This window comes from Ambystoma mexicanum, chromosome 11, assembly GCF_040938575.1.
Source record: "Ambystoma mexicanum isolate Mex_15411 chromosome 11, UKY_AmexF1_1, whole genome shotgun sequence".
NCBI classification, from domain to species: domain Eukaryota; kingdom Metazoa; phylum Chordata; class Amphibia; order Caudata; family Ambystomatidae; genus Ambystoma; species Ambystoma mexicanum.
In genome coordinates, this window is record NC_090934.1 from 962,739,459 (window position 1) to 962,763,371 (window position 23,913).

The 23,913-nt window shown below is 45.7% G+C and overlaps 1 protein-coding gene across 1 annotated transcript in view; it reads right to left on the reverse strand.

Moving 5' to 3' along the window:
* Positions 1–23,913, reverse strand: part of LOC138505087 (sodium/hydrogen exchanger 11-like) — a 789,434-nt gene that overhangs the window by 374,613 nt on the left and 390,908 nt on the right. The window contains exon 5 of the mRNA XM_069625403.1: positions 3,443–3,580. Within this exon, the coding sequence (XP_069481504.1) occupies positions 3,443–3,580 (138 nt within the window). The remainder of the gene's footprint in view (positions 1–3,442; positions 3,581–23,913) is intronic.

The following is a 23,913-nucleotide window of genomic DNA, read 5'->3' on the forward strand; positions in this document are numbered from 1 at the left end:
CCTATGGGGCGTAGCGGTCTCATTACCCTATTGTCCTTGCCCATCACACCAAGCCCATCCCTTTCCCATCACCACCTTCCGTTGCCCTGGCTTATAAGTAGACAATAGACTGCCCTGATTTGCCCGTCAGCCTCTACCAGACACAACAAGGAACTGGGCTCAGGGTCTTGCTGTTAATTGTGAAACTAGGGTCTCCAGTTTGTCAACACAGAGCTAAAGGCCTCAAGGGGACTTAAGTTTAATTGTGCTTCCAAGTTTCAGTTTCATTGATGATCGTCTGTGTACTTCAATTCAGGGAGGCAAAAAAGACTGTGAGGGGAGTTCGTCTGAGAGTTGGTGATGGAAAGGGATAAGGGTAACCTATTATATATGTGTTTACAAGGATGGTGTTTGTGTGTGTGTTTTTATCTGTGTCATCTGTTTGACTATGGTTGTTTTTAGCATAACTGTGATGCTGTAAAAGTGCATATAGTAGGATATATCTGTATGTTCATGCAACCGTGTATCCGTATTTGTGTACATGGTTCACATAAGAGTTTTCTGGACAGTGGCCTCATTACAATTGCGGCAGTCTGGAAATAAGGGTGCCGGTAGCAACGTACCGGCATGCACTCTAGACCGCCACACTACAAGTCTGCCTGCAGGGGCCATTGTGCCCAGCAGGTCTGACCTGCCGGACGCAACGGTCCCAGTAGGCAGACTTGTCATGGAAGCACAAGCACCGTTAGCAATGGTGCTGGCGATTCCGTCTTCTCACTCCTATGGAGTTCTATGGGACTCCACGGGATTGGGGAACAACATTTTCCGGCGCCTCACTTCCTGACGCGCCGGGACTTGTAATGTCCCAGTGGCACCGGGATATCAGGTGCTGGAAAAGTGTTATGAGTCCGGCGGCAACCCACCGGTACCACCGGCAGGTTACCGCCAGACTTGTAATGAGGCCCTTAAGTTATTAAGTAATTTCTTCATAGTTACCAACTTCAACTACACCAACCAGTGACTTAGTTCACAGAATGGCAAAGTGGATAGTCTAAGAGTGGTTAGATAGCAAAATAGTACTCAGTTGCCACAATAAGCTGCTGCCTTAAACTTGTCTTGCATTGTTTCTAGTGGAAATTCAGTCACCATTCTGGATCTATAAGAAGTCAAACAAATGATAAAATCACAATCCTCTTCCAAACCAATCGTTTCTTAGTTGCTCTTATTGTCTGAGTATTACTAAAAGTCTGTGTTTTTACTTGAATTGGCACCAGACAGGGACGTCATTTGGGGGTTGCCAGGGGTCGCAGCTGTTACCCCTGAGGTCTCCCTTGCTACCCCTGTGGTCTCCCTTGCCACCCCTAAAAAAGATTTTGAAAAAATATATATATTTGTTTTTAATGGATGCTCCTCGACTGTGGCCAGCATCATGTGGCTCTTTGTTTCTGGAGTGGCTGGTTTTCTTGTGCAGGCCTCTTAAAAAGAAACAGGGGGTTCCACAAGTGTAACTCTTTGAGCAGTGACCCTAAATAGGAAAGAATAGGAATAGCAAATAATTTGTCTTTCTGGAAATCTATACAATTATTGCTAGACTCATTGAAGGTTCATTTCAGGCACACTTCAGGGGGGGGGGGTGAGTCACTGATTTAGTCTGTTCTTAAACACCTCAAATTCACAATGCAGACAAAAACATCCAAAAAGCCTTTAGAGTAGAATAAGCATCCATTTTGGATTATGTATTTAGCTTTTCGCACGTTTTCGTTATAGCAAGTTCTGTCGTAGTCTCTGTTAAGAGCATCACAGGACAATCTCGGTGTCCTTAGTCACTTGACAAAATCTTTGTGCCTAAAAGCTTGTGTACAATGTAGAAATGTTTGACCATGGCACATAAATTGGCCCTTGATTTCATTGTGCCACAATGAATGCCTTGTTGTAATTTGTCTATCTTCCCTATCTCCCAGGCATGCTGTTCAGGATGTTTGTATGCATGTATGAGGTAGCAAGTGCCCAGAGTACAGGATGCTTTCCCTTAGCTTCTCTACATTCTGTAATGCATAGTTATTAACCCTCCCAATGGTATTTTGCCAACTTCTGAAGCCTGAAAAGTAGATCCATGCAGGCTTGACATGTGGCCAACTTTGCACCAGACCAGCAGGTGGACTGGCCTGCTGTTAAATCTCAGTTACCGGTTTAATGGTATCCGCTATAGAGTGTAATATGCTATCTGACTTTGAGAACATTCAGACATGTAATTGCTCAACTTACTATAGGTGGTAAGATAGATATAGGCGGTGAGAAACCTCAGTGGGTTAAGCACTCGCTGCCGTGATGTGTGTGTGATCTGCAGGTTGCAGGTTCGAATCCCAGCAAGGCAAACTCAGCCTTTCATTCATCTAAGGTCGATAAATGAGTACCAGTTTGAGTGATACTGTATGTATATTGTTTCTATATAAATCAGTTAAGCGTAAGTGCTATATAACAACACATCATTATCATTTGGCCTTGGACCTCTGCTTGCATTCACAGTAATTTGGTAACATGGGTCTATACGCACTGATATTAACGATACATGTGGTGATCCATTCTTGTATGAAATGTATATCACATTACAGTGATATGGTAACCATATGTTTCTTAGTGTACTTAAGAACAATGCTATGTTATGCCACTTTCTGTTTTGTCAAGGGGTAAAAGGTCATGTCCCATCGCTTCCTGTGATGTCACTTTGAGGTGGGGTCAATGACATCACGTCCTGTGATGTCATCATAGGTCAAGGGTTGTGTGATGTCACTTCCGCTACTCCTGGCATTTTGGTGAAATTACGTTCCTGGCACCAGACATCTAATGCAATGGAATTGTGGAAGGGAATCAGCCATTCTATGTATATTTTATGTTTTGGAGTTATATTCTACCTAAGAGTTAAGGGATGGATGGGTATATGTGCACTGTGAGTCAAAGCAGTGTTTGTAAGCATGGCCACAGTAATAAACAGGTAGAATACCAGCTGAATGGGCTGATACTTGAACAGCCAATATAAAATAGAATTGGGTACGCTTATACAGAGCAAGCTGGGGATGAATGTTGCTACCTGCAAAGAAAGGCATAAATCATAATGCATTTAATGAAGCATACTTTGGTTTATGAATGTTATATAATGGGATTGTCACAGATATGTCATGCAACACATATTTTTGAAACCAGATTGGCTAATTAATTATAAGGCTTGGCTTTGGTGGGCAATGCAATTGAGAGGAACAGAAGTGCATGTGATTCAGGAATTGTTCATATTGTAACAATGGGGGGCAGCAATTGTTTTTCTTTTCTTTATGTTGGGTTGGTTAAGGGTCAGTGAGGAAATTGTGTACGTTATATTATTGATATTTAGTATACAGTTGAACTCAATGGACTATGTTCTTTAGCAAACATAACATCTATTGAACTACATTTCATGACAAAACCTTACCTGATAAGCTATGTTTTCCTTGAAAGTGGTCAGAGCAGTACGAATTGCAATTGATAGCCATATTTTATATTCCAGGGAAGGGTATTCCAGAAATACATCAAAGGCTTCAAACAGTTCATTGATTGCAATAAAACAAGTCTAAAATGCAAAATGCAAAGACACAGCATACTTTAAAGACAATGGAAAGAGATGCTGCATTACCAACCATGCACGAAATATACAAAGAATTCCAAAATAAAATAAAGTGCCTTTCACTCTTTCCTACTCATCAGAGTCCACATACGTGAATTCATATTTGTCTTTTGGCATTTCAGTGTCTCAATTCAATGTAACGGTTTATTCCTTTGTTAAAAGGTTAAAAACGAATATTTTTATTTTAACTTATTTTAATAAAATAGTGCATATCTGGATTGAAAAAAGACATACTTTATGCATCAAACAAAATACTGTACAAAATACTGTACAAACAATTGATTTCTAATAAAACACCATGAAATACAATAAACATGAGCTGAGACAATCTGCATCATTTAACAACCCACTAATTGTGTTCCAAAAATTCAGTATACTGAGGATTAGTTATACCAGGTTTCCATTTAAAAGTCTCTGCCAGAAGAGAGCCACACAAAAATGTAGCTAAATAAACATAATCTGGAATAATGCAAAGGCCCTCATTGCAAGTGTGCTGGTCTGGTAATAAAGTGTCAGTAATGCTATTACCGGACCGACAAATCATGAGTGACACAGACCCCAGTCACTGGAATCACTGGCGCCGGTAACACCTGCAACGGTATTACTGGCGTGGGAAACAGAGGCAGTTTTAATACCGGCAATGCTGGTAACATCAGCCTGTATTACCAGCATAACGGTAACACAGGCATATTATGAGCACAGACTTTCCGATAATACAGGCAGAAATATGCTGGTATTACCAGTAAATCCATGCCGGAGACACATACCACCTGAGAGCTGCTGGTAAGTGGACACAGGTGGGGGGTATTAAGGCCACAGGATCACCCATTCCACCCAGCTTTACCCAATACACATAGGAACATTATTAGAGGGCCACACCCAACACAACTATGCTGCCACTCATTGTTGCTGCCATGGACATGGAGGCGCTGCAAGCTGGAGTGCAGCTGATTGAGCTGGAGCAGCAGTAGTGGTGACAGGAGGCCAGGGTTAGGAGGAGGAGGAGGAGGAGGAATGGGAGGCAAGTGGCGAGGCGGAGGCGTGCTTTGATACCCCACATAGGGGCCACACCCTGGGCTCTGACAGCCAAATGCACAACCGGTACTACCAAAACAGTGAGACAATACTTGAACTGGATTTGTATTTATTTATTTTATTGTGAATTTGTAAGGCACTTATACATCAAGAAATTGTGTTTCAAAGCGCCCACAGGGAAAAAAAGAGGAGGGAACATAGGAGCAAAAAGGCAATAGCATAAACTGATGAAACAGGAAAATGCAGTCCTACCAGGGCTTGTGAGCATTCGGAACGTGCAAGTGCAGGGGCAGATAGAGAGGGGACAGGGAAAGGGAGTAAGTGCTAGGATGATGGGAGCAGTATTGACATCAGGACAGCCATACCACTGATTGCTGAAGCTGGTGTTGGTGCTGCACTTCCTTGCCACTGGCACATTTCAGCACTCTGTGAGCCAGTTGCATGGTATTTTGCAGCCTGCTTTCTCCAAAGTGCTGGTGCATGTACTGGAACCCTCCCGCGTCATATGCCAGCACATCGCCCTTCCAACCACGCAGGCACAGGTAAACACCAAAGCCTGCTTCTATGTGATTGTGGTCATGCCAAATGTGTTGGCAGCATTGGACTGCACACAGTCGTGCTGGTGGCTCCCCATGCCTCAGAGGAGGTCTACAGGAACGGGACGCAGTACCATTCCCTCAATGTCCAGGTGACCTGTAACACCGACCTGACTATCACGCACTGCTGTGCCTGCTTCCAAGGATTAACCCACTAGTCCATGGTCCTGCGGAACAGCATCCTGGCCGCCCACATGGCACGTCATGGAGGACAAAGGACCTGGATGTTGGGTGAGTACATGTACATTTGCACCTACATTGCAGCATGGGGCACAGGCAAAGGGGTGTGGGGGGTTAATGCCCCAAATGCAACACAGCCACCCCTCCAAAGCAAGTGTATCAGTAGACTTTGCCACCTAGGGCCATGAGACATATGTCTTTGTGAGACATGGAGCATGCATGCACAGACTGACTGTTGAGATTCTGCTGTCACAGCCAACACCACTGCCAAGCATCATCATACAGACATGTCAATGTCCATGTGAAAGTCAATGGATCTTGTACCGCACACTGTTGCCACTTGCATAGTTTCTTGGCGCTAGGTACGTCTGCAATGGGAGTAGTGTTTGGGTGGATCATCAAGGGGATTGAGAGGGAGAGGAGCAAGACGGCTTTGATGTGCTGTTGGAAGCTTCAGTGTCACCGAACTGTTCACTGAGTGTTGGGGCCTCCTGTGCTTGGTAGCTGTCATGTGGCGTTGATGCATGAATGTGTATGGTTTATCCGCATTGCAGGTGTCATAGAGTGCGTTCAGTCAGTGGTGCAGTAGAGGCATGGTAATGTTCATTTCAGACAATGAGAGTGTGTATGCAGACTGGTGAGTCCTCACTATGGCTAGTTAGTGACAATTAATTTCCTACCCCCAGCAATTCAGAAGCCAGCACGTCACAGATGCAACTCAGTGCCTGTCCCAGGGTGCAGCAGGGAGCATAAGACACACCCATACCATTGTACCAGATGCCTGATATTGCTGAACCGACACAGATGGGCTAAGTGTAAGACATGGCAAATTGACACAGTCATGCCACAAGCAAGAAAAGACTAACCTTGTGTCCTCACCCCTTGCAGGTGACTCTGGATAGCCACTGCTTCTGTGGCTGATGACCCCTTTGAGGGATCCCAAGATGCAGGAGGGGATGGCATACAACATTTTGCATTTTCGGACCAGGGTGACAATCGAGCGGACGTTCGGGCTCCTGAAGGCACATTTCAGATGCCTATACAGGTCTGGGGGTGCACTCATGTACAGACCAGAGACAGAGGAGCAGATAATCCTGGCCTGTGCAATGTTGCAGAACATCTGCGTCAGACGCAACATACCCCTGCCCCCAGATCTGGACATTCCAGTGCTAGAGGATGAAGATGATGATGACGATGCTGCTCCAGCCAGGCCCAGGCATGTGCACATGGATTCCAGGGAGGGGTGCATGGTCCGTCAGGAACTCATTGAAAACTTCTTCTAAATACTAAGTCCACTCTGTACTACCCATGCAGCTTGCTTCATACAATGCGCACACACAATAAATACTTGGACCCAAAGGAGGAATGTCCACTCATTGCTACAAGTGAAAACCAGGATGTATTGAACAAAATATTCCAACTACAACTAACATCCTGTGCCCCTCTCCAACTCCCAACACACGCTGTCCCCACACCCCTTTCCCCTCCCCACACACCCTGTCCCCAAGCACCCGCTTCCCACACACCCTGTCCTCACACATACCCTCCCCCTTCCCACACACCCTGTCCCCACACACCCCAAACAACCAAATGCCCCAATGTCATAACATTAATGTCACTTTTTTGGTGTATTGCCCACAGGGCCCTTGCCTGGCCCAGGTATGCCTGGGAGCATCACCTCGGGCTGCTCTGCTGCAAGATCGCTGGAGTGGTCAGATCCCTGGATCCCCAAGTGCTCCACAGTAGCCTGCAGGGTGTGGCAGAGGGACTCTGCCATTGCTGACATGCATTCATTACCCTATGGAGGAGGAGCCAAGTACCCCCACCTCAACCACCTCACCCATATTGCCTATATGTTGGGAGCCCGGATGTGACGCACGTGCGATACCAGTGAAAATACTGATACCTGGAAGAATCCTGGAGGCAAGATTCCCATATAGAAAACCATACCTGCATACAAGGAAATATGATGGCCGTTTGTATGTAATTCAGGAAGAAGCGGAGCAAATGAATGGTCAAGACGAATGGTGACGTCACAACAGAGCTGAGCTGACATACATGGAAGAGATGCAGAGACAAGAGAATGCAGATATCCTAATAAGGCATCAAGAAAGTATCAAGGGTAAGTGACATCTTGGGATCAAGGTGTAGAAACGTATGCCACAGAACTGGCAGAGATTTCAAGTCAGTTTACACATGTACAGATGCAAAAGAAACACAAGCAGATGAAGTAATCCTGAGGATAGCTTTATGGTGACTAGATTGCGGCATGCACCAATATATACATATATGCATAAAGAGTAAAGGATGGATGTTTCCACTACGTATTATAGCAGTGCTGGACTTTAGAGAGAAGGCCTCGTTTCTAGTGTGTCACAGTAAGAAAACAAATGAAATATTAAGCGAATCTCGGAAAGGCGAGGTTGGATGAGCTATGAAGCCAAGCCAATAAGCTAAGGTCTTATCAGACTGAAGTTAACTAACATTGGATACAAACCATGGGAAAGAACAACTCCTGTTCAGAAGACATGAACAAAATAAGGAAGACGTCAGAGGTCTAGTAAAAAATAGTATTTTAAAGACAGTGAAAGCTCAAAATCATGGTCTTCAGTCACGTGGAAGGATGAAGTTGGACGAGCAAGATGCTCACACCTACGCATGAGGGCAGAGCGTGCCTTCACTCCCCTGATTCTCCACAGTACAGAACCAACTCAAGGCCGAGCTTCAAAGCCTAATTGACTGCGCTGACCACTGAGGTGATGAAAGATTGATATGCTAATTGGCGGGAAGCTGGGGTTAAGACCAACTCACCAGTACCTGGAAGGCCAGCCTGCATGCTACTAGACGTAGGTGGAAAAGTACTGACGAAGGTTAGAGTGCCAACCAATTGTAGGGGACCGTGTAATTAAGGGTCCTATAGCTTACGTAGCCAATGGGACATTGTGCATTTAGTGATGTTCATAGTGGCCATTTTGAGGGGAGGGCTCAGTTGCCACACCTGATGTTAAGAAACCAATTACCTTCACTCACTGTCCCATACTAGTATAGAACGTATACTTAGATGTTTGCTTAGAGCCTATCACAGTAGACACTAGGTTTTTGTAGTTTGCCACGTAGGATGACGCTGGTTAGTGACGTAGGTCAACGTCAATGATGACGAGTTTTTGATATAAAAGCTCTGTTTTTTATGAAAGTAGTTGAGCAAGAGGATCGAGCGGATTTGTTGATGTTCGTCATGCTCCGTTTTAGACAATTGAAAATAAAACAGTTATCCTTTTTGCCAACTGAGTCGTTTTGATTATTGAGGTATGAATAAAATCTGCATCCCCACCCATCTCCAGGGTAATTGCTACTCATCTTAAAGGGCTGAGGTTATTCAGTTCACTTGGTAGCGGAGACGATGGGTTTGAAAAAATCCATCGACATAATTAAACTTTGGAGTCTCAGCAATATCGCACAACCTCTGCCATTAGGCTAACAGGACGTGAAGCTCCCCGTAGATAGTAGTTTAGTTTACATTGCTAATAATCTTGCAAGTAGGGTGTGACAGACCCCTCTGGTTTGAGACGGAATCCCCTCCCACAGTCTATGAGAAGCTGAACGAACAGGAAGTTGGAGAGGCAGTAAATGAGGTGTATGATCCCGAGAGTCTCAAGATGAACATGCGAATGGTGAGTAAAAACTGAGTAAGGTGGCAAAACTGTATGGGCAATGAGTGATAAGAAGTGATAAGGGAAAGAAGTGTAACAGATGCAGGTGGGATAAAAGTAACTTGAGAATAAGAGTTTTAAATATTAAAGAGAAATTGACTTGTGTGAGGCCAAGCAATTAAGAGGTATCGTGAGGAGAGTGCCACAATAATAGAATACGCCCTGTGCCTGCATTTTAAAGAACATAACAGAAGGAATATTAACCTAAAATCCCATAGCACAAGCAGTAGACGATGAGTTTGGTTAAAGACGTAACTTAAAGAGGTTGATTTAAACTCTGTAGGAGTATTGATTTAGAGGGCAAGACGAGATTGTAAGAGATAAGAGATATATGTGACCGGTCTAGTGTGTCTGTTTGTCTGTTCGTTTTATGTATTTATGTGCTGGTGATGACATAATAGTTCAAAGTGATTGTTGAAAAAAGGAGAAACATGAGATTGGAAAATTTAATTGTTTATTTGAATTTAAGTTGATGGTGTTTTTTAGCAAGATTAAAGTAAAAAACTTGATTTAAAGGGATTGGAGCTTGGGACGATTGGTGCACGCTCATATTATATTGTTTTTCTGAAACATATTGTTTTTCAAATCTGTGACAAAGACAAACGAGCATTGATAGTCGAGAGTGACGAGTCAAAAATTGACGATGTTACTCCACTTGTGCACCTCTGCAAGCAGTTGCCGAAACATGTACCTAAGCTTAGACAGTGTAGTGCGGAATGGGTTATGGGAACCGCAGACAATGGCCCTCATTACGACCCTGGCGGAAATCGCGGTGCTAAATGCACCGCGGAGCACGGCGGAAAGCTGCCGATAGCGCCATGGAGGTTGGCGGATTTTCCGCCCCATGCCGACCTTGGCGGGGCGGTAAATCCCCATTCCCCATTTTACCCTTCCCCATTCCCATTTTTGCCCCATAGGGTATAATGGGAGTGGGGAAGGCGTTAATTGCGCCACCGCAAAATACGGTGGCGTAATTAACATCAAGGTCCCGTAGCGCCATGGATTTCTCCGCCCGGAAAAACCAGGCGGAAAACGTTCCATGGCGCTACGGGAACTCGTAGTAGGGCGGACGGGTCCGCCGCGAATAACGCTGGCGTAAACCCACTCCGCCAGGGTCGTAATGAGGGCCAATATGTTTATGCCATGGCCGCAAGGAGGGTCATTATCAAAGGCAGTTCTGCAGCATATGATGACAAATTTGCATGCAGCATATACAGGAAAAAAGTTAGACAAGCGACTAGCTTGCTTAGAACTCTGGAAAATGTACCAGGAGGAAAGAGAAGAGCCGCCTCCTATAGATTGGATCCTTAATGTATGCACAGAGGGGGGGTGAGGAGCCTTCTGCTCCCTCTGCCCCACCGGAGATAGACGGCAAAAACAAGAAAGACGATGGGTTATATCCGTTGAGGGAGCTTAAGGCAGCAACAGGGTATAGTAACCCGGCATATGAGTTGCCTGAGCAAAACAGTGATGGGGGTCCGGACAAAAATACTGAGAAAGATGTAATCCCTAAAGTCCCGAGGTACAAGGAGAGATGCGACAAGGAGAGAAGCGATCGAGCAAGCAAATCTTTAGATATAGGCAGAGAAATAAAGAGATTGAAAGGAGAAAGAGATAAAGCTGATGAGTTAGCACTTCTACAGAACGAATGTATGGGTGGTCAGATTTTGCTCAAACTCGATGGTAAAGGCATTGAGGATATAAGACAAAGAGAAGATCAATATGGGCAAGATAAAAAGGATAGAGAAAGGGAGGAACGGTTGAAAGACGAAGAGACAAAAAGAAAAGATAGACAAAGACGAGAGCAGTTATATCAAGATGAAGAATTGAAGAAACAGGAAAGAGCAGAGGAACAAAGGAAACAACATAATAGACAAAGGGCAATCGATGAGCGGGAAAGGGTAGAAAGAAAAATAATAGAAGAGGAGGAACAGAGGTTAAGGGATAAGAGAATGCAAAGACGAAAAGATGAGGAGATATGATGGGCAAACGAAAGAAGGGATATGAAGAAAAAGGAGGAAGACAGGGTGAGGGAGGTAGCAAGAAAGTGTAGAGAGCTTGATGATGACATAGAATGAAAAAGAAGGCAAGGAGCATGCAATCTCGATCACCTGGAGAAGGAGGTAGGAAATCCTGATCCATACGTAGCATGGGAGGACATAGAGGAGTTCTTCCTGGAATACAAGTCATTACCAGGCCCATCTAGAGTAAATCTAGAGCACGAGTCTGACTCTAGAAGCATTGGGGAAGCGATTGATAAAGTTTATCATGAGATAAGAACCCAGAACGAATTAAAAGGGAAGGGAAAAAATGATCGACTTGAGAGTACACAGCTTTACGACATAGAGGGAACCTCGTGTGGTACGAGGCCCAAGGAGTTGTCTTTAGATAGACTGACTCTACACAGAGATAAGGAGGAGAGCAGTTATATGAGTTGGGCACAGGAAATGTCAGATGAAGACAGAGACACCTTCCGTGGAGAAGAGAGAGGTGCCGTATATGGTCCTGAGGGTTGTTTTACAATGGACAAGGAAGTTAGATGGTCAGATTTAGATGTGACTATACCTTGGGCGTCAAAATCATTGACACAGTCAGACCAACCTAAAGGGCAACCCATGGTGAGAGGGGGGAGTCGCCACATTATGTGAGCAGATTAAGGTTGCTGCCAAGAAGAAGGCAGTGTGGAAATTTTGTCCCTGCCTTAAATAGACAGACGATGGGAGATGAGAGTGAGTTTGGGGTTTCACAGTTTCCCTTGCTAGAGAAAGGGGGAGCTAGACCACATTATATACCTTGGCCTCAGATGGACAAGGATAATTTAAGATGCAAACTTCTGAGTTTAACTTCTGGCACTGGGAAATGGAAACATGAATTAGAAAATATGACAGGAGGAAATACATTGGCTATAGGGGACATTAAGAGTCTCCTGATTGCCATCCTTGGAGAGAGAGCTGATGACGTTTGGTCCAGAGTAGGCTATGCTGGTGTTACTACGGTTAACACTGCTCATGACAGTGCACCATTTAATAACTGCAGAGCGGCAGTCTGGAAACAGCTTAGAGTATTGTATCCAGACGCATCTGATATGGGAGCTATAATGATGAAAAAGATGCAGGAAAGGGAAGGCCTGCTTGTTTACATTCAGATTTCCCAAGAGCAGTGGGACTTGGAGACACGCAAAGCTTAGGGGAAATCTATACCTGAGTTCTATCATATATTATGCCAAGGGCTGCCAGACCTGGTACAGAAGCAGCTCAAGAATTAGTGGGTATGGAGGCAAAACCGTGGTCAGAAATTCAGCTGACCATCGCACATTATTGCAGACTCTTGCAAGAAAAGAATTGCAAAAAAGATGATGGGCCTCATTACACGGTAGGCGGTAGGGATTTAACGTTACCGGTAATGGAATACCGGTAACGTTGAATCCCCATGCCAATTACGACCCGGCTCACCGGTATTAGCGGCACCGCTAAGTACGGTGCCACTAATAGCGGCCAGTCTGCGTGCGCGCGACCCTCCATCCCGTAAATAACGCCATGCCGCTAATAGCACACCATCACAAGCCAAGCGAACATGCCAATAGCGGCATGGTAAAGCCCCCAAAATCCCTTACCGCCATGGCGCTAATACCCGCATCGGGAACCACCCATTAAGAGAACGGAGCAGTGTTCCCACCTGCCATAGGTGGACACAATCAGCACAGGTGGAGGCAATGGAGACTGTGGCAGCACAAAAGGAGCACACCACACCCCTTCACACACCCCTTCCCACACCAAGATGGTCCCAATACTAGCAGCATTACATGGGCTGGAGGAGATGATTGCAGTGCAGCAGCAACAACAACAGGCAGCACAGAGGAGACGCAGGAGGAGGAGGAGGAGGAGGGCAAGACAGGCACTGCAAGCACCACCACGGCACCTAGTCATACCACAGAGGCAGCCACCAACCCCCAGGTTCAGAGCCAGTCCATTTAACCTAACCCCTGAGCAGATACACACCCTGTACCATCTGGACTGGGATACCATCACCAGCATCGTGGACATAATACATGATGACATTGTGAGCCTCATAGACATCAGAACTGCCATCCCCCCTCTACTAAAGGTGGTGACGTGTGCCACTTCCTGGCCACGGGCACCTACCAGCATACAGTGGGGCACATGCATGGCATCTCACAACCAGTATTCTCATGCATGCTGAACCAGGTACTCAATGCCCTCCTGAGGCATGCACATATTCATGCCACGGACTGCCCAGGAGATTGCAAACACCAAAGTTGGCTTCTATTCACTGGCAGGCATCCCAAGTTGCATTGGGGCCATCGACTGTACCCATGTGGAATTGGTGGTCCCACATCACAATGAAGTTGTCTACCGAAACAGGAAGCAATTCCACTCCATGGTATTTGACGCAAACAAGATAATCACACATTGTTGTTCCCGATTTCCCGGATCAACCCATGATTCCATGGTCCTGCGGAACTCAACCATCCCACGCTACATGGAGCGACAAGCCGGACAACGTTCGTGGCTACTTGGTGAGTAGCAGGGCAAGCACATGGCAGTGTGATTGGGGGGGGGGAGATACATACTCCAACTGGGTGTAGCTTGTCGTCCGTAGGACAAATGCACATACACATGTACGCCAATGTCCATCTGGGAAGGCCGCAATATACCTGAGATGAACCGACATGCAAGTATAAGCTACACAACATAGCGAAAAATCTAGGTCTAGAAACATCAAACATCCATCCACATCCACATTGCACAACATTCAACACCACAAAATACACAAGTCTCCTACATGCCGTCGAGACAGTCATACAGAATCAGCGCTGCACAACCCCAATAATGCAATGTGCCCTTGAGTGCATGCAAAGGGATCACCCTACCCATAGCATTGTACCACGCACCTATAGCACCACTGAAGTGATGCCTCTCAGCATGGCAAAATAAATGTTTGGATGGCAGTACACTAGCAGTGTGGTACCAATTCTGCCTGGGCCCAGGGACACGTAAGATCGGGCCTCACCCAGGACATGTCAATTACTTTAGGAGTCATCAATGAGGCATGTTCACTTGCAGGGTCGAGCTCAACTTTGCACATTGCAGTCACACAGATCGTCTGCATGCATGCTGTTAATTGTGGACTTCAATCACAATGCAAAGTCAATTTGTGTGATATGAACAGGCCGCTCTTGAGGTGAACAGTAACCAGAACCCATTTGTCCCCCCATACAGGTAATGCCGGCTACCCCCTGAAGAGGTGGCTGCTTACCCCTGTACGGAACCCACAGAACAGGCACGAAGAGGACTACAATCGTGCACATACCCGTACCCGCGTCGTGATCGAGCAGACTTTTGGCCTTTTGAAAACACGGTTTAGGTGCATTAGCAGGTCTGGTGGCGCTCTCTTGTATGGCCATGAGAAGGTGGCCAAGATCACCATGGCATGTGTCATGCTGCACAATATGTGTATCAGACGGAATGTGCCACTGCCCCCTGATGTAGAAATAGAAGCACCTGATGAGGATGATGATGGTGATGAGGACAGAGTTGACGGGAATGCAGGTCATGCAAGATGGGATGGCCAGGAGGGACGTGCTGTGAGACAGCATCTGATCAACCAAATATTCTGAGTTACATTTTTTCTTTTTGTAGGAATGGATATGGGTAGTAATGCACTGGTGTCTGTTTGGAAGCGCACTATGGACCCTGTCGCCAATAAAGTACACATACACAATGAAGAAGTCCAAGTCTGTGTATGGATCAAACACCAGTGTATTAAGAAATGTAAAGATGTAAGAGTGCATGCCCCCAAACATCCCACCACCCTTCCCCCCTCCCCCCACAACAGCCCAAAAACACTCTTCCCCCACCCCCCACAACAGCCCAAAAACACCCTTCCCCCCACCCCCCACAACCACCCAAAAACACCCTTCCCCCCACCCCCCACAACAGCCCAAAAACACCCTTCCCCCCACCCCCCACAACAGTTCCTTATGTGTCTGGCACAATGTTGTCGTCCAGCTATACACGTGGAAGCTTGACCATGCATTCCCTATTTGCCATTGCTACCACCAGCATTAGGAGGCTGGCTAGACGTGCGCCTGATGGTGCGTGAGGAGCGGCGGAGGGGGCTTGTCTGCCTCGAACTGGCAGATGAAGAAGTGGCTGACTGTCCTGGTGGTGGTGGTGGTGGGAACTGGCGGTCCATTGCGTCCGCTATCCGTGTGAGGACCTCCCTAAATTGCACAATCTCCCCACACAGCCTGTTTGTACAGGCCTCCATCGCCTCCCTGGAGTGCCTGGCTGTCTCGGTAATCTCCGCCCTGAGACGAGCAGCCTCCTCCACATGCTGCCCAACCAGCACAGTTATGTCCTCTTGGCGCTGGCTGATGCTGGCCAGGTCGAGGGCACTGTTGCGTTCTGGTGGTATGGCTGCTGCGCCTTCTGATGCAACCAGGACAACAGGTGAAGCCACCGGTGGGCTACTGAAACTTCCCATGTTGTCCTCGCCAGGGACACTGGACCCAGGTGTCTGCTGTGGTGATGGCTCAGGGGCTCCAGGGGGGGTTGGGGTGTGCATATCCATGTGGAAATCTGTCGTATCCTCCACATCTGAGAGTGGTGCAGTGGCTGCCGCCTCTCCTGTGGAACTAGTTGCAGCTGAGGGTGGGCCCTCCGTGTCTGGGATCTGTGGTGGTGGGTTCACCACAGAAGGTGGGGCAGTTGGTGGTGTGGACAGTTGCATCTTGGCAGTGGCGCTCCATGGATGTTTGCCACTCTGCATGTGGACTCTTCTACCTTTGCCCCTTGATGTCGTGGGGATGTCCTCTGTGTCCTGTGCCCTTGATTTTTTACTCGCAGTGCCAGTATCCTCACTGTCTGTATGTGAGCCTGTCGGGGACAAAGAGGGGGATGGCATTGGTTACGGTTCTATGTACTTAATGCAGTATACGTTAATAATGCAGTTGTGGGCATTTGGACTTCATTGGTAAGGATGCAGGTGATGTGTCAGTTCAGTGGCTCATCCATGCATGGTTGTGTGTGGCACTTGTCTCTGGTGATGTGTGCATGTGTGTGTGTTTGGGTTTGACACTGACATGGCCAGGGTTGTATGCATGTGTGGATGTTTGGGCATCCATGAGGTGATTCTGGGCTCACATTTGGGGGGACCTGAAGATTCACAGTGCATACTTTCATGTGTACACTCACTTCCATCTGAAGTGGTTGCCACGCCATGCCCCATTGTCCCGACTCCCTCTGTTGATTCCACTCCAATGAGGTTGGCGCAGGTCTCTTCCCACTCCTTTAATTTAATGGGCGAATCAGATCCACCTGCTGTGGCAATGTTGTGGTTTGCAGACAGGATGCTTCTGACCCAGAGGCGGAGATCATCCCACCGCTTTCTGCACTCACGCACATTGCGGGTGGTGGTGCCCACAGCACTCACTTTCAAGGCAACCTCTGCCCAGATTGCCTTCTTTCGTATAAAGGTCTCCCGACGCATGTCGCTCGCAAAGACCACATCGGCATTAGCAGCAACGGTCTGTGTGAGCATTATTATCTCCTCCGTGGTAAACTTTTCCTTGCGCTGCCGGTCCGTGGTTTTTTAAACAGCCTTAGGCATGTCGAGGGTGTCCCTGTGGATTTCCAATTGCAAACAATTCAAAACAGGTCCAGGGGGCAGAGGATGGCAATGGATTGTGTTTTTAAAGATGGCCGCCGTGCTCCTTCCCGTTCCTGTGCGATGACGCTATTTCCGGTTCTGCAATTTAACGGTCACCGCTAATAGCGGTGACCACTATTTCCATGTAGCGTGAGGGCGGAGGTGCTATCTGCACTTTCATCGAAGCCGGTAAGGGACTTTTTGGGGACTTTAGCGGCATGCGGTAGGGTCATTACCGGCATGGCGCTATGCTCGTGTCTGCGTACTCGTAATGGTACGCTATTAGCGCCCTCTTGCAAGGGCGGACACGTTAATAGCGCCATGCTGGTAATTTGCGATTTTTACCGCACAACGTGTAATGAGGCCCGATATCAGGAAAGGCGAAGAGGCAAGGTTAGTGCAAAAAAAGTTATCTAAGTACGCTATTGAAGGGGCAATGATAACTAGTGCAGACGGATCGAATTCACAGCAGGTAACAAACATGCCGCATGGGAATAATCAAAGGCAGTTTGATCAGGGCAATAATGGATTTGCTCCACAGGGAAGAGGGGGATTTTGAGGTAGAAATGTTCAATATAATCAGGGGAATTGGCAGAATAATCAGGGGAACTTTCAGAACAATCAAGGAAGGTTTCAAGATATGCAGAGTGACAATCAAGAGATGCAGGATGGGCAGAATAGGACATTTCCGCCTCCTGTATGTTGGGAATGTGGAATGACAGGACATTTAGCTCGTATGTGTAGAAGTCAAGGGTTTGTGCAGAGTGGTCAATTTTCCAGAGGGGGGACCTTAAACCCGCCTGCATATTCACAGCAGAGTGGAGATGGGTTTGCTCAGAACCAAACAGTGCAACAGGCACAAGTGCAGAGAATGCAGCAAGATTTGCAAACGCAGCAAGCAGCATTGAATCTGCCGCAAGGGCAGTCGTAGCATTCACCTATGCCGATACATCAAAGTAAGAGCATGGGGCAGTTAATGACTCCTAAGGTAGGGGGTGTTACTGTAGAGGGAGGGAATCCTTATACAGGTACAGGAATTAAACTGTATCCACAATAGGACAGCTCACTGGGAGACCTGATATGTTCAATACTATCCGTGATGAATCCTCACAAGGAACCTAGGGTAGACATCAGTATTGGAGGCAAAAGTTTTTCATTTTTAGTAGACACGGGTGCTATAAAAGAGGGAACATTTTCAATGTCTGGAAATGCCATGAATACTCAAGGTTTCACAGGAGCTACAAGCAGAGTGCCTTTTACTAAAGACTTACCAGTCTCTATGAATGTGACATGTCGGTGCCACTGCTGTATTCAAGGCAGACACATGTCAATATATTAGGTTGAGATCTAATGACTAAGTTGAATATGACAATTTTCTTTCCTGATAAAGGTATGTGTTCAACACCAGGAATGCATTATTTAAACTTGAGTGAATTTATTATGGCATTTACAGGGCAAGTGACCATGAGAGCAGTTCCATTGGAACCTGAAGTTTTTCATTATGGGGTACGCATTCGGTTGACATGGCTACCAGGACTAGCAGGCAGAGCTATGAGAATACCTGATGAGTTTCTATTCAGACCAAAAATACTTATGGATGAATAGGAAGGGCAAATCTTTCCCTTAGAATTACAAGCAGCCATAGTGCGAGGAGAAATGGCTTTGCTTGATAGAAATGATTATGAAGGAAGACGATGGTGCACAGTAATCGCCTTCGGGGAGGGATACAGATTAACTGACGTCACTGATGAAGATCTGTTTGGAGATCACCCATCTGATGACGAAGTAGTGTTTGAAATGTGCATTACTTCTTGGGTACGAGCCATCAAATGAGATGTTCCTCAAAAACTGATGATAGCACAAAAGCGTCCCGAATATTTTGATGAAGACATGGCAAAAGTGCCAGTCTCATTATGGACTAAAGGCCCTTATGACGTAGGCCTATTGAAGGGGGTTGGAGAAGTAAAGATTAAATTAAAGCAAGGAGCAATTCTATCTCGAGCACGGCAGTATCCAATGTCTCCAGAGGCAGACAAAGTTATTTTTAAAACAATTTCTGCCATGAGGGATCAGGGCATCTTTGCGACGTCAGAGTCACCATGTAATACGTCAGTGTACCCTATCAAGAAATCTAAGGGGAGATCATGGAGGCTAATTCAAGACCTTCGCCCGATTAACCAGACTGTAGAGGCTGAGTTCCCTCTAGTTCCTAATCCTGCTACGATCATATGTAACATACCTGTTGAAGCGCGATATTTTACTGTGATTGATTTGAAAAATCCATTTTGTATCAATCCCCTTACACAAAGACTCACAGGATTTGACGTCATTTACGTTCAGACAGACTAAGCGGAAAAGCACAAGATTACCTCAAGGGTATTGTAAGTCTCCATCGATTTTCAATAGGGTTCTCTTGATGGATTTAAGCAATATTGATCTGGAAAGTGTTGTGTTGCAATACATCGATGACATTTTTGTTTGCAGCACTTCAGAGGAAGAGTGCAGATGTGACTCTATTCGGTTGATGATTATGCTTGCTGATAAAGGATATAAAGTTGCCGAGGAGAAGTTACAGGGCCTCATTACAGGTCAGGCGGTCCAGAAATAACGGTGGCGTTGAACCCGCCGCCACCATTGTTTCTGGACTGCCTGATCCCGACTCCTGCAGGCGGGAGGTGATGTTCCCGCCAGTTTTGACCTGGCGGGTTTAACACCGCCCGCCTGCAGGCGGACGAGGAAACACCGGCAGCGTTACGAGATGCTGCCGGTGTTTCCATGATCCCCACTGAGTCCTATAGGACTCAATGGGAATGGGGATTTACACCATTCCGCCTCCGTGATTCCCGGAAAACCGGGGTTGTAATGCCCCGGTAATTCCCGGGAATCACGGAGGCAGAATGGTAATACGAGTCCGGCGGTAACCAGGTGGTTTTACTGCCTCAGTTACCGCCGGACTCGTAATGAGGCCCACAGTATTGTCAACAGCAAGAGTTGTACATAGGTCAGTTGATTTCACATGAGGGAAAAAAGATTACTCCTGAAAGAGCTGGAGCTATTTTGAAAACCACAAAGCCATACACGGTAAATTACATGCAAAGATTTCTGGGATTATGTAACTATGTCAGAGCATGGGACTTTGACTATAGCTCATATACAAGGCCTTTATTGCAAGCTCTAAAGAAAGCACAAGCAACGCAAGAGAACATTGTTTGGCCTAAGGAGATGGAAGAAGGGTTTGAGGAATTGAAAAAGGCAATTTGTACAGCTCTAGTATTAGGGATTCCTAATTATGCAGAGGAATTCTTTTTATTCTCGCATACGGATGGTACCATTATGACAGCAGTCCTTACACAGAGAACCCCATTGGGGTACAAGCCCCTTGCATATTACAGTGGGTTTTAGACCCAGTGATGATGGGTCATTTTCCGTGCGAACAATCTTTGGCAGCCGCCGTGTTCGCCATTGAGAAGGCTGCAAGCATAGTGATGGGATGCTCTATGACGTTGTTTGTTGAGCATGCATTATTTGCCATCTTGGAGAAACCAAAAGGGACGTTGACTTCTCAAAGGGCTTCTTCCTACAAAGTAGTCATATCAAATCCAGTGATTAAAATAGTTTGATGCAAATTAGTGAATCCTGCCATGTTTGTAGCTGAATCACTGGCAGAGTATGAGCATGCGCATGACTGTTCAAACTATGAAGAGATAGAACACAATCACACCCTCCTGAAGATTACTGCGCCATACTCAAGATTCTTTAGTTAAAAAAACATGTTTTTTTGGACAAAACGTTCAGAATGAAAATCACAAATTGCCCTTTGCTGATGACACGTGTTTCAGCAAAAATCCTTGCCTTTCTCAAATCAGGGCTATTCAACACAATCATAATCATAAACAATAGTATTAACAGCATGGATAACCAAATTAAACATTTTTGACATGTCGTATATAGTGGTATTTGAGACAGAGAAATGAGGGACGGGGAGTAGGGAAGGATTGATGAAGGGATAGAAAACATTACAAAAACAAGACATAGAAACACAACAACAAAACATAAGAATTAGACCATGTTTTCAGAAAACAAAGCAACACAAAAACAAGATCAAACAAACACTCATTTTTTTTCCCTAGGGATGTTTCGTAAATTGTGCCGATTGAAGGACAGATATAACGGTCAGCGTCATAACGGATAGTCTGGACTTGCATAACTACACATATTTCACCCTGTTTGTTTTTATATCTATTTACAGCATCATTCACAAATGTATCAAGTCAACCGTTACATGACTGTGTTAAGTCACTTAGTGTGAGGCAACAATGTTGAGGTACCTGGTTGAACACACCAACAATCCCTTCAAGCAAGTGTATAACACTGGTCTTAACATGCTATATTAGTTGTTTACCTCATTAAGTCGTATTTAGTTGCTCTACTGTGGTCTGGTAGTGGCGTAATAACTGGGTTAAATCCCCTCTGCAGAGAAGTAAGGTAAAACACTGTATAAATCTATAAAAGTTCACTGTGTACATATATACACGTCAGTGTTGCAGTCATTATTGTGCGTGAATCGGTTACGCACTTGACACATGTTAATATACAAGTCTACACGCATCTATCAAAAGGTTTGTGTCAGCATTATCTACTGTTTACACGTTATGTGCATTTATAGATAATTCAAATGGCTCGTGGTCATCACAAGTGCGGATTTCTTAGCATCAGACGTATTATCTTAACTAATGTCTTAATCAAACTGTAATGCGTCTGTGTGATTATCCACCAGAAAATACAGACAGAAAATGCCTGGGCCTCGTATTCAATGCTGGATAGCTGACGTGCTATCAGGCTGCAAACCCGCAGGTATGTGTCTTCTAATAAGAAAGTTCAGATATGTACAATTGCAGGCTAGTTACTCGACCGCGTAACGGATAAGGGGTTTACACGGAACGTTGCTTTTTGAACACTGACATTGGTGGATAATCATTACAGTCTTGTGTTCAGAGGTGGGGTCTTGTACCTCTGTCCCTCCTGAGAGTGTCATACCCGTCCAGAAAGGAAATCCCATATCCACGGTCACAGAGTACCCGAAAGTTGGTGCACAATAAACCCCCAGTTTCTGTTGGTCAAACTATGAAGAGTTCTATGATGAAATCCCTAGGATAAAAGAAAATGCTTTGGCAGGGGGAGAAATTGTTTTTGTTGACGGTTCTTCAAGGACTGATCAAAATGATGAGATATACAGATGCTGCTGTGATTAAATATATGGACAATTGGGAGTTTCAAACATTGATAAGTGCACGACTACCGTCTCACTATTTAGCACAGGCTGCAGAGTAAGTGGCGCTGATAGCCATCCTCGAGAATCAGGCAGACCCGGAAGTAACAATGTACAGTGACTCCGCCTATGTGACGTCGACAGTACACACAGGACTAGCGTGATGGAAAAGGAGGGGCTACCTCAGAGCGGATGGCCCTCCAGTGCAACATGCCGCCTTATTGGACAGACTTATTAAGACATCTCCCACTAGCCAAGGCAGTCTTTAAGTGCGCAGCTCACACACAAAAGGCAGATTTTATCTCACATGGAAATCAATCAGCAGACGATGAAGCCAAATGCGCTGCATGTTCACAAGATATCATGTCATTTGATACGCCTAATGTAAATGAAAAAATTGTGGTGATGATGAGCGTGTCTGAATCCTATAACAATCTTTCAGAGACACACTTAATAGAGGAACAGGGAGAAGCACCTCAAGATGAGAAGGATCTATGTACATGTAGAGTGTGTTCTTTAAACCCCTCTAAAGCATTGTGGCAACAAGACAGCACTGGTAAACAAGTAATGCCTGTAGCCGTATTAAGGGTGGCGCTGAAACAGCTACACTACCCTGCGCACACAACTAGAGAAAACCTTGCTGTAACTATTGCATATGATTGGTTTGTACCAAATTTATTAGAACACGTTGCATTCTATGTAGTGAATTACATCGTTTGTCAAAAGTTCACTGCTGGGCACACATTGCGCACAGGTAGAGGAGTTATCCTGAGACCTAATGGTTCCTTTCAGCATTTGCATATCGACTATGTTGATATGCTGCAAGTATGTAATGGGTATAGATACATGATTGTAGTAGTTTGTCCCTTTTCACAATGGATTGAAGCTGGTCCATGTACGCACCCAGATTCCACCTGTGCAGCAACATTTTTAGTTCAAGAAGTGTTTCCTAGATGAGGGATATGTGAAGTATTAAGATCAGATAATGGCCCTCAATTTGTTAACACAGTCTTTGAGCAAATAAGTGTGTTGCTTGGTATAAAGCACAAGTTTTCTTCAACTTATCATCCACAAGGAAATGGGATCTGTGAGAGGCTCAATGGCTTGCTTAAAGAAAGAATAGCCAAGTTGAAGCTTACCTTGAAGAAAGGGTGGTTGCATTGCCTACCACTGACACTATATGCATTGAGGAACCAATCAGGTTCGGACCACCATCTTACCCCCATGAAATAGTGACAGGTAGGCAAATGAGGACACCCCTCACACCTCCATCCAGAGTTAGAAGTGATGCCCAGCCAACATCAGAACTGTTAGGAATGGAGCTACGTGACTATCTTACCTGTATGACCTCGAGTATCTCTGTCATTTCAGATCAGCTACGGCGAAAAGGGTGTGGGGCAGTACAGAAAATAGAAGGAGATGCTTCAACAAGTGGATTCCAATAACTATGTGTTCCTAAAGTGTTCCTCAGAGATGCGATCCTAAACCACAACCATACGAGAAAAAAGTGGGACGAGCCCTGCTCCCTACTTCAACTGTCCTTTTATCATGGAAAACGGTCTGCCGTCTGCAGGCAGAGTGCAGGGCCGACGTGCTTTGACCTTTCTAGGAGACGTAAAGATCTATGCTGGAAAGACCCCTCCACCACCGCACCCTACGGAAGCATTCATCGGGGAAGAATCTCAGCATGTGCAGACTAGGTCTATGACAAGGAAGAAGGACGCAGAAGCTGTTGAGTTAAGACAAAAGGCCTCATCACGAGAATAGTGCTGAAAATCGTCAAAATCATAGCGGATTCGCCCCCAGATAAGAGCTGGG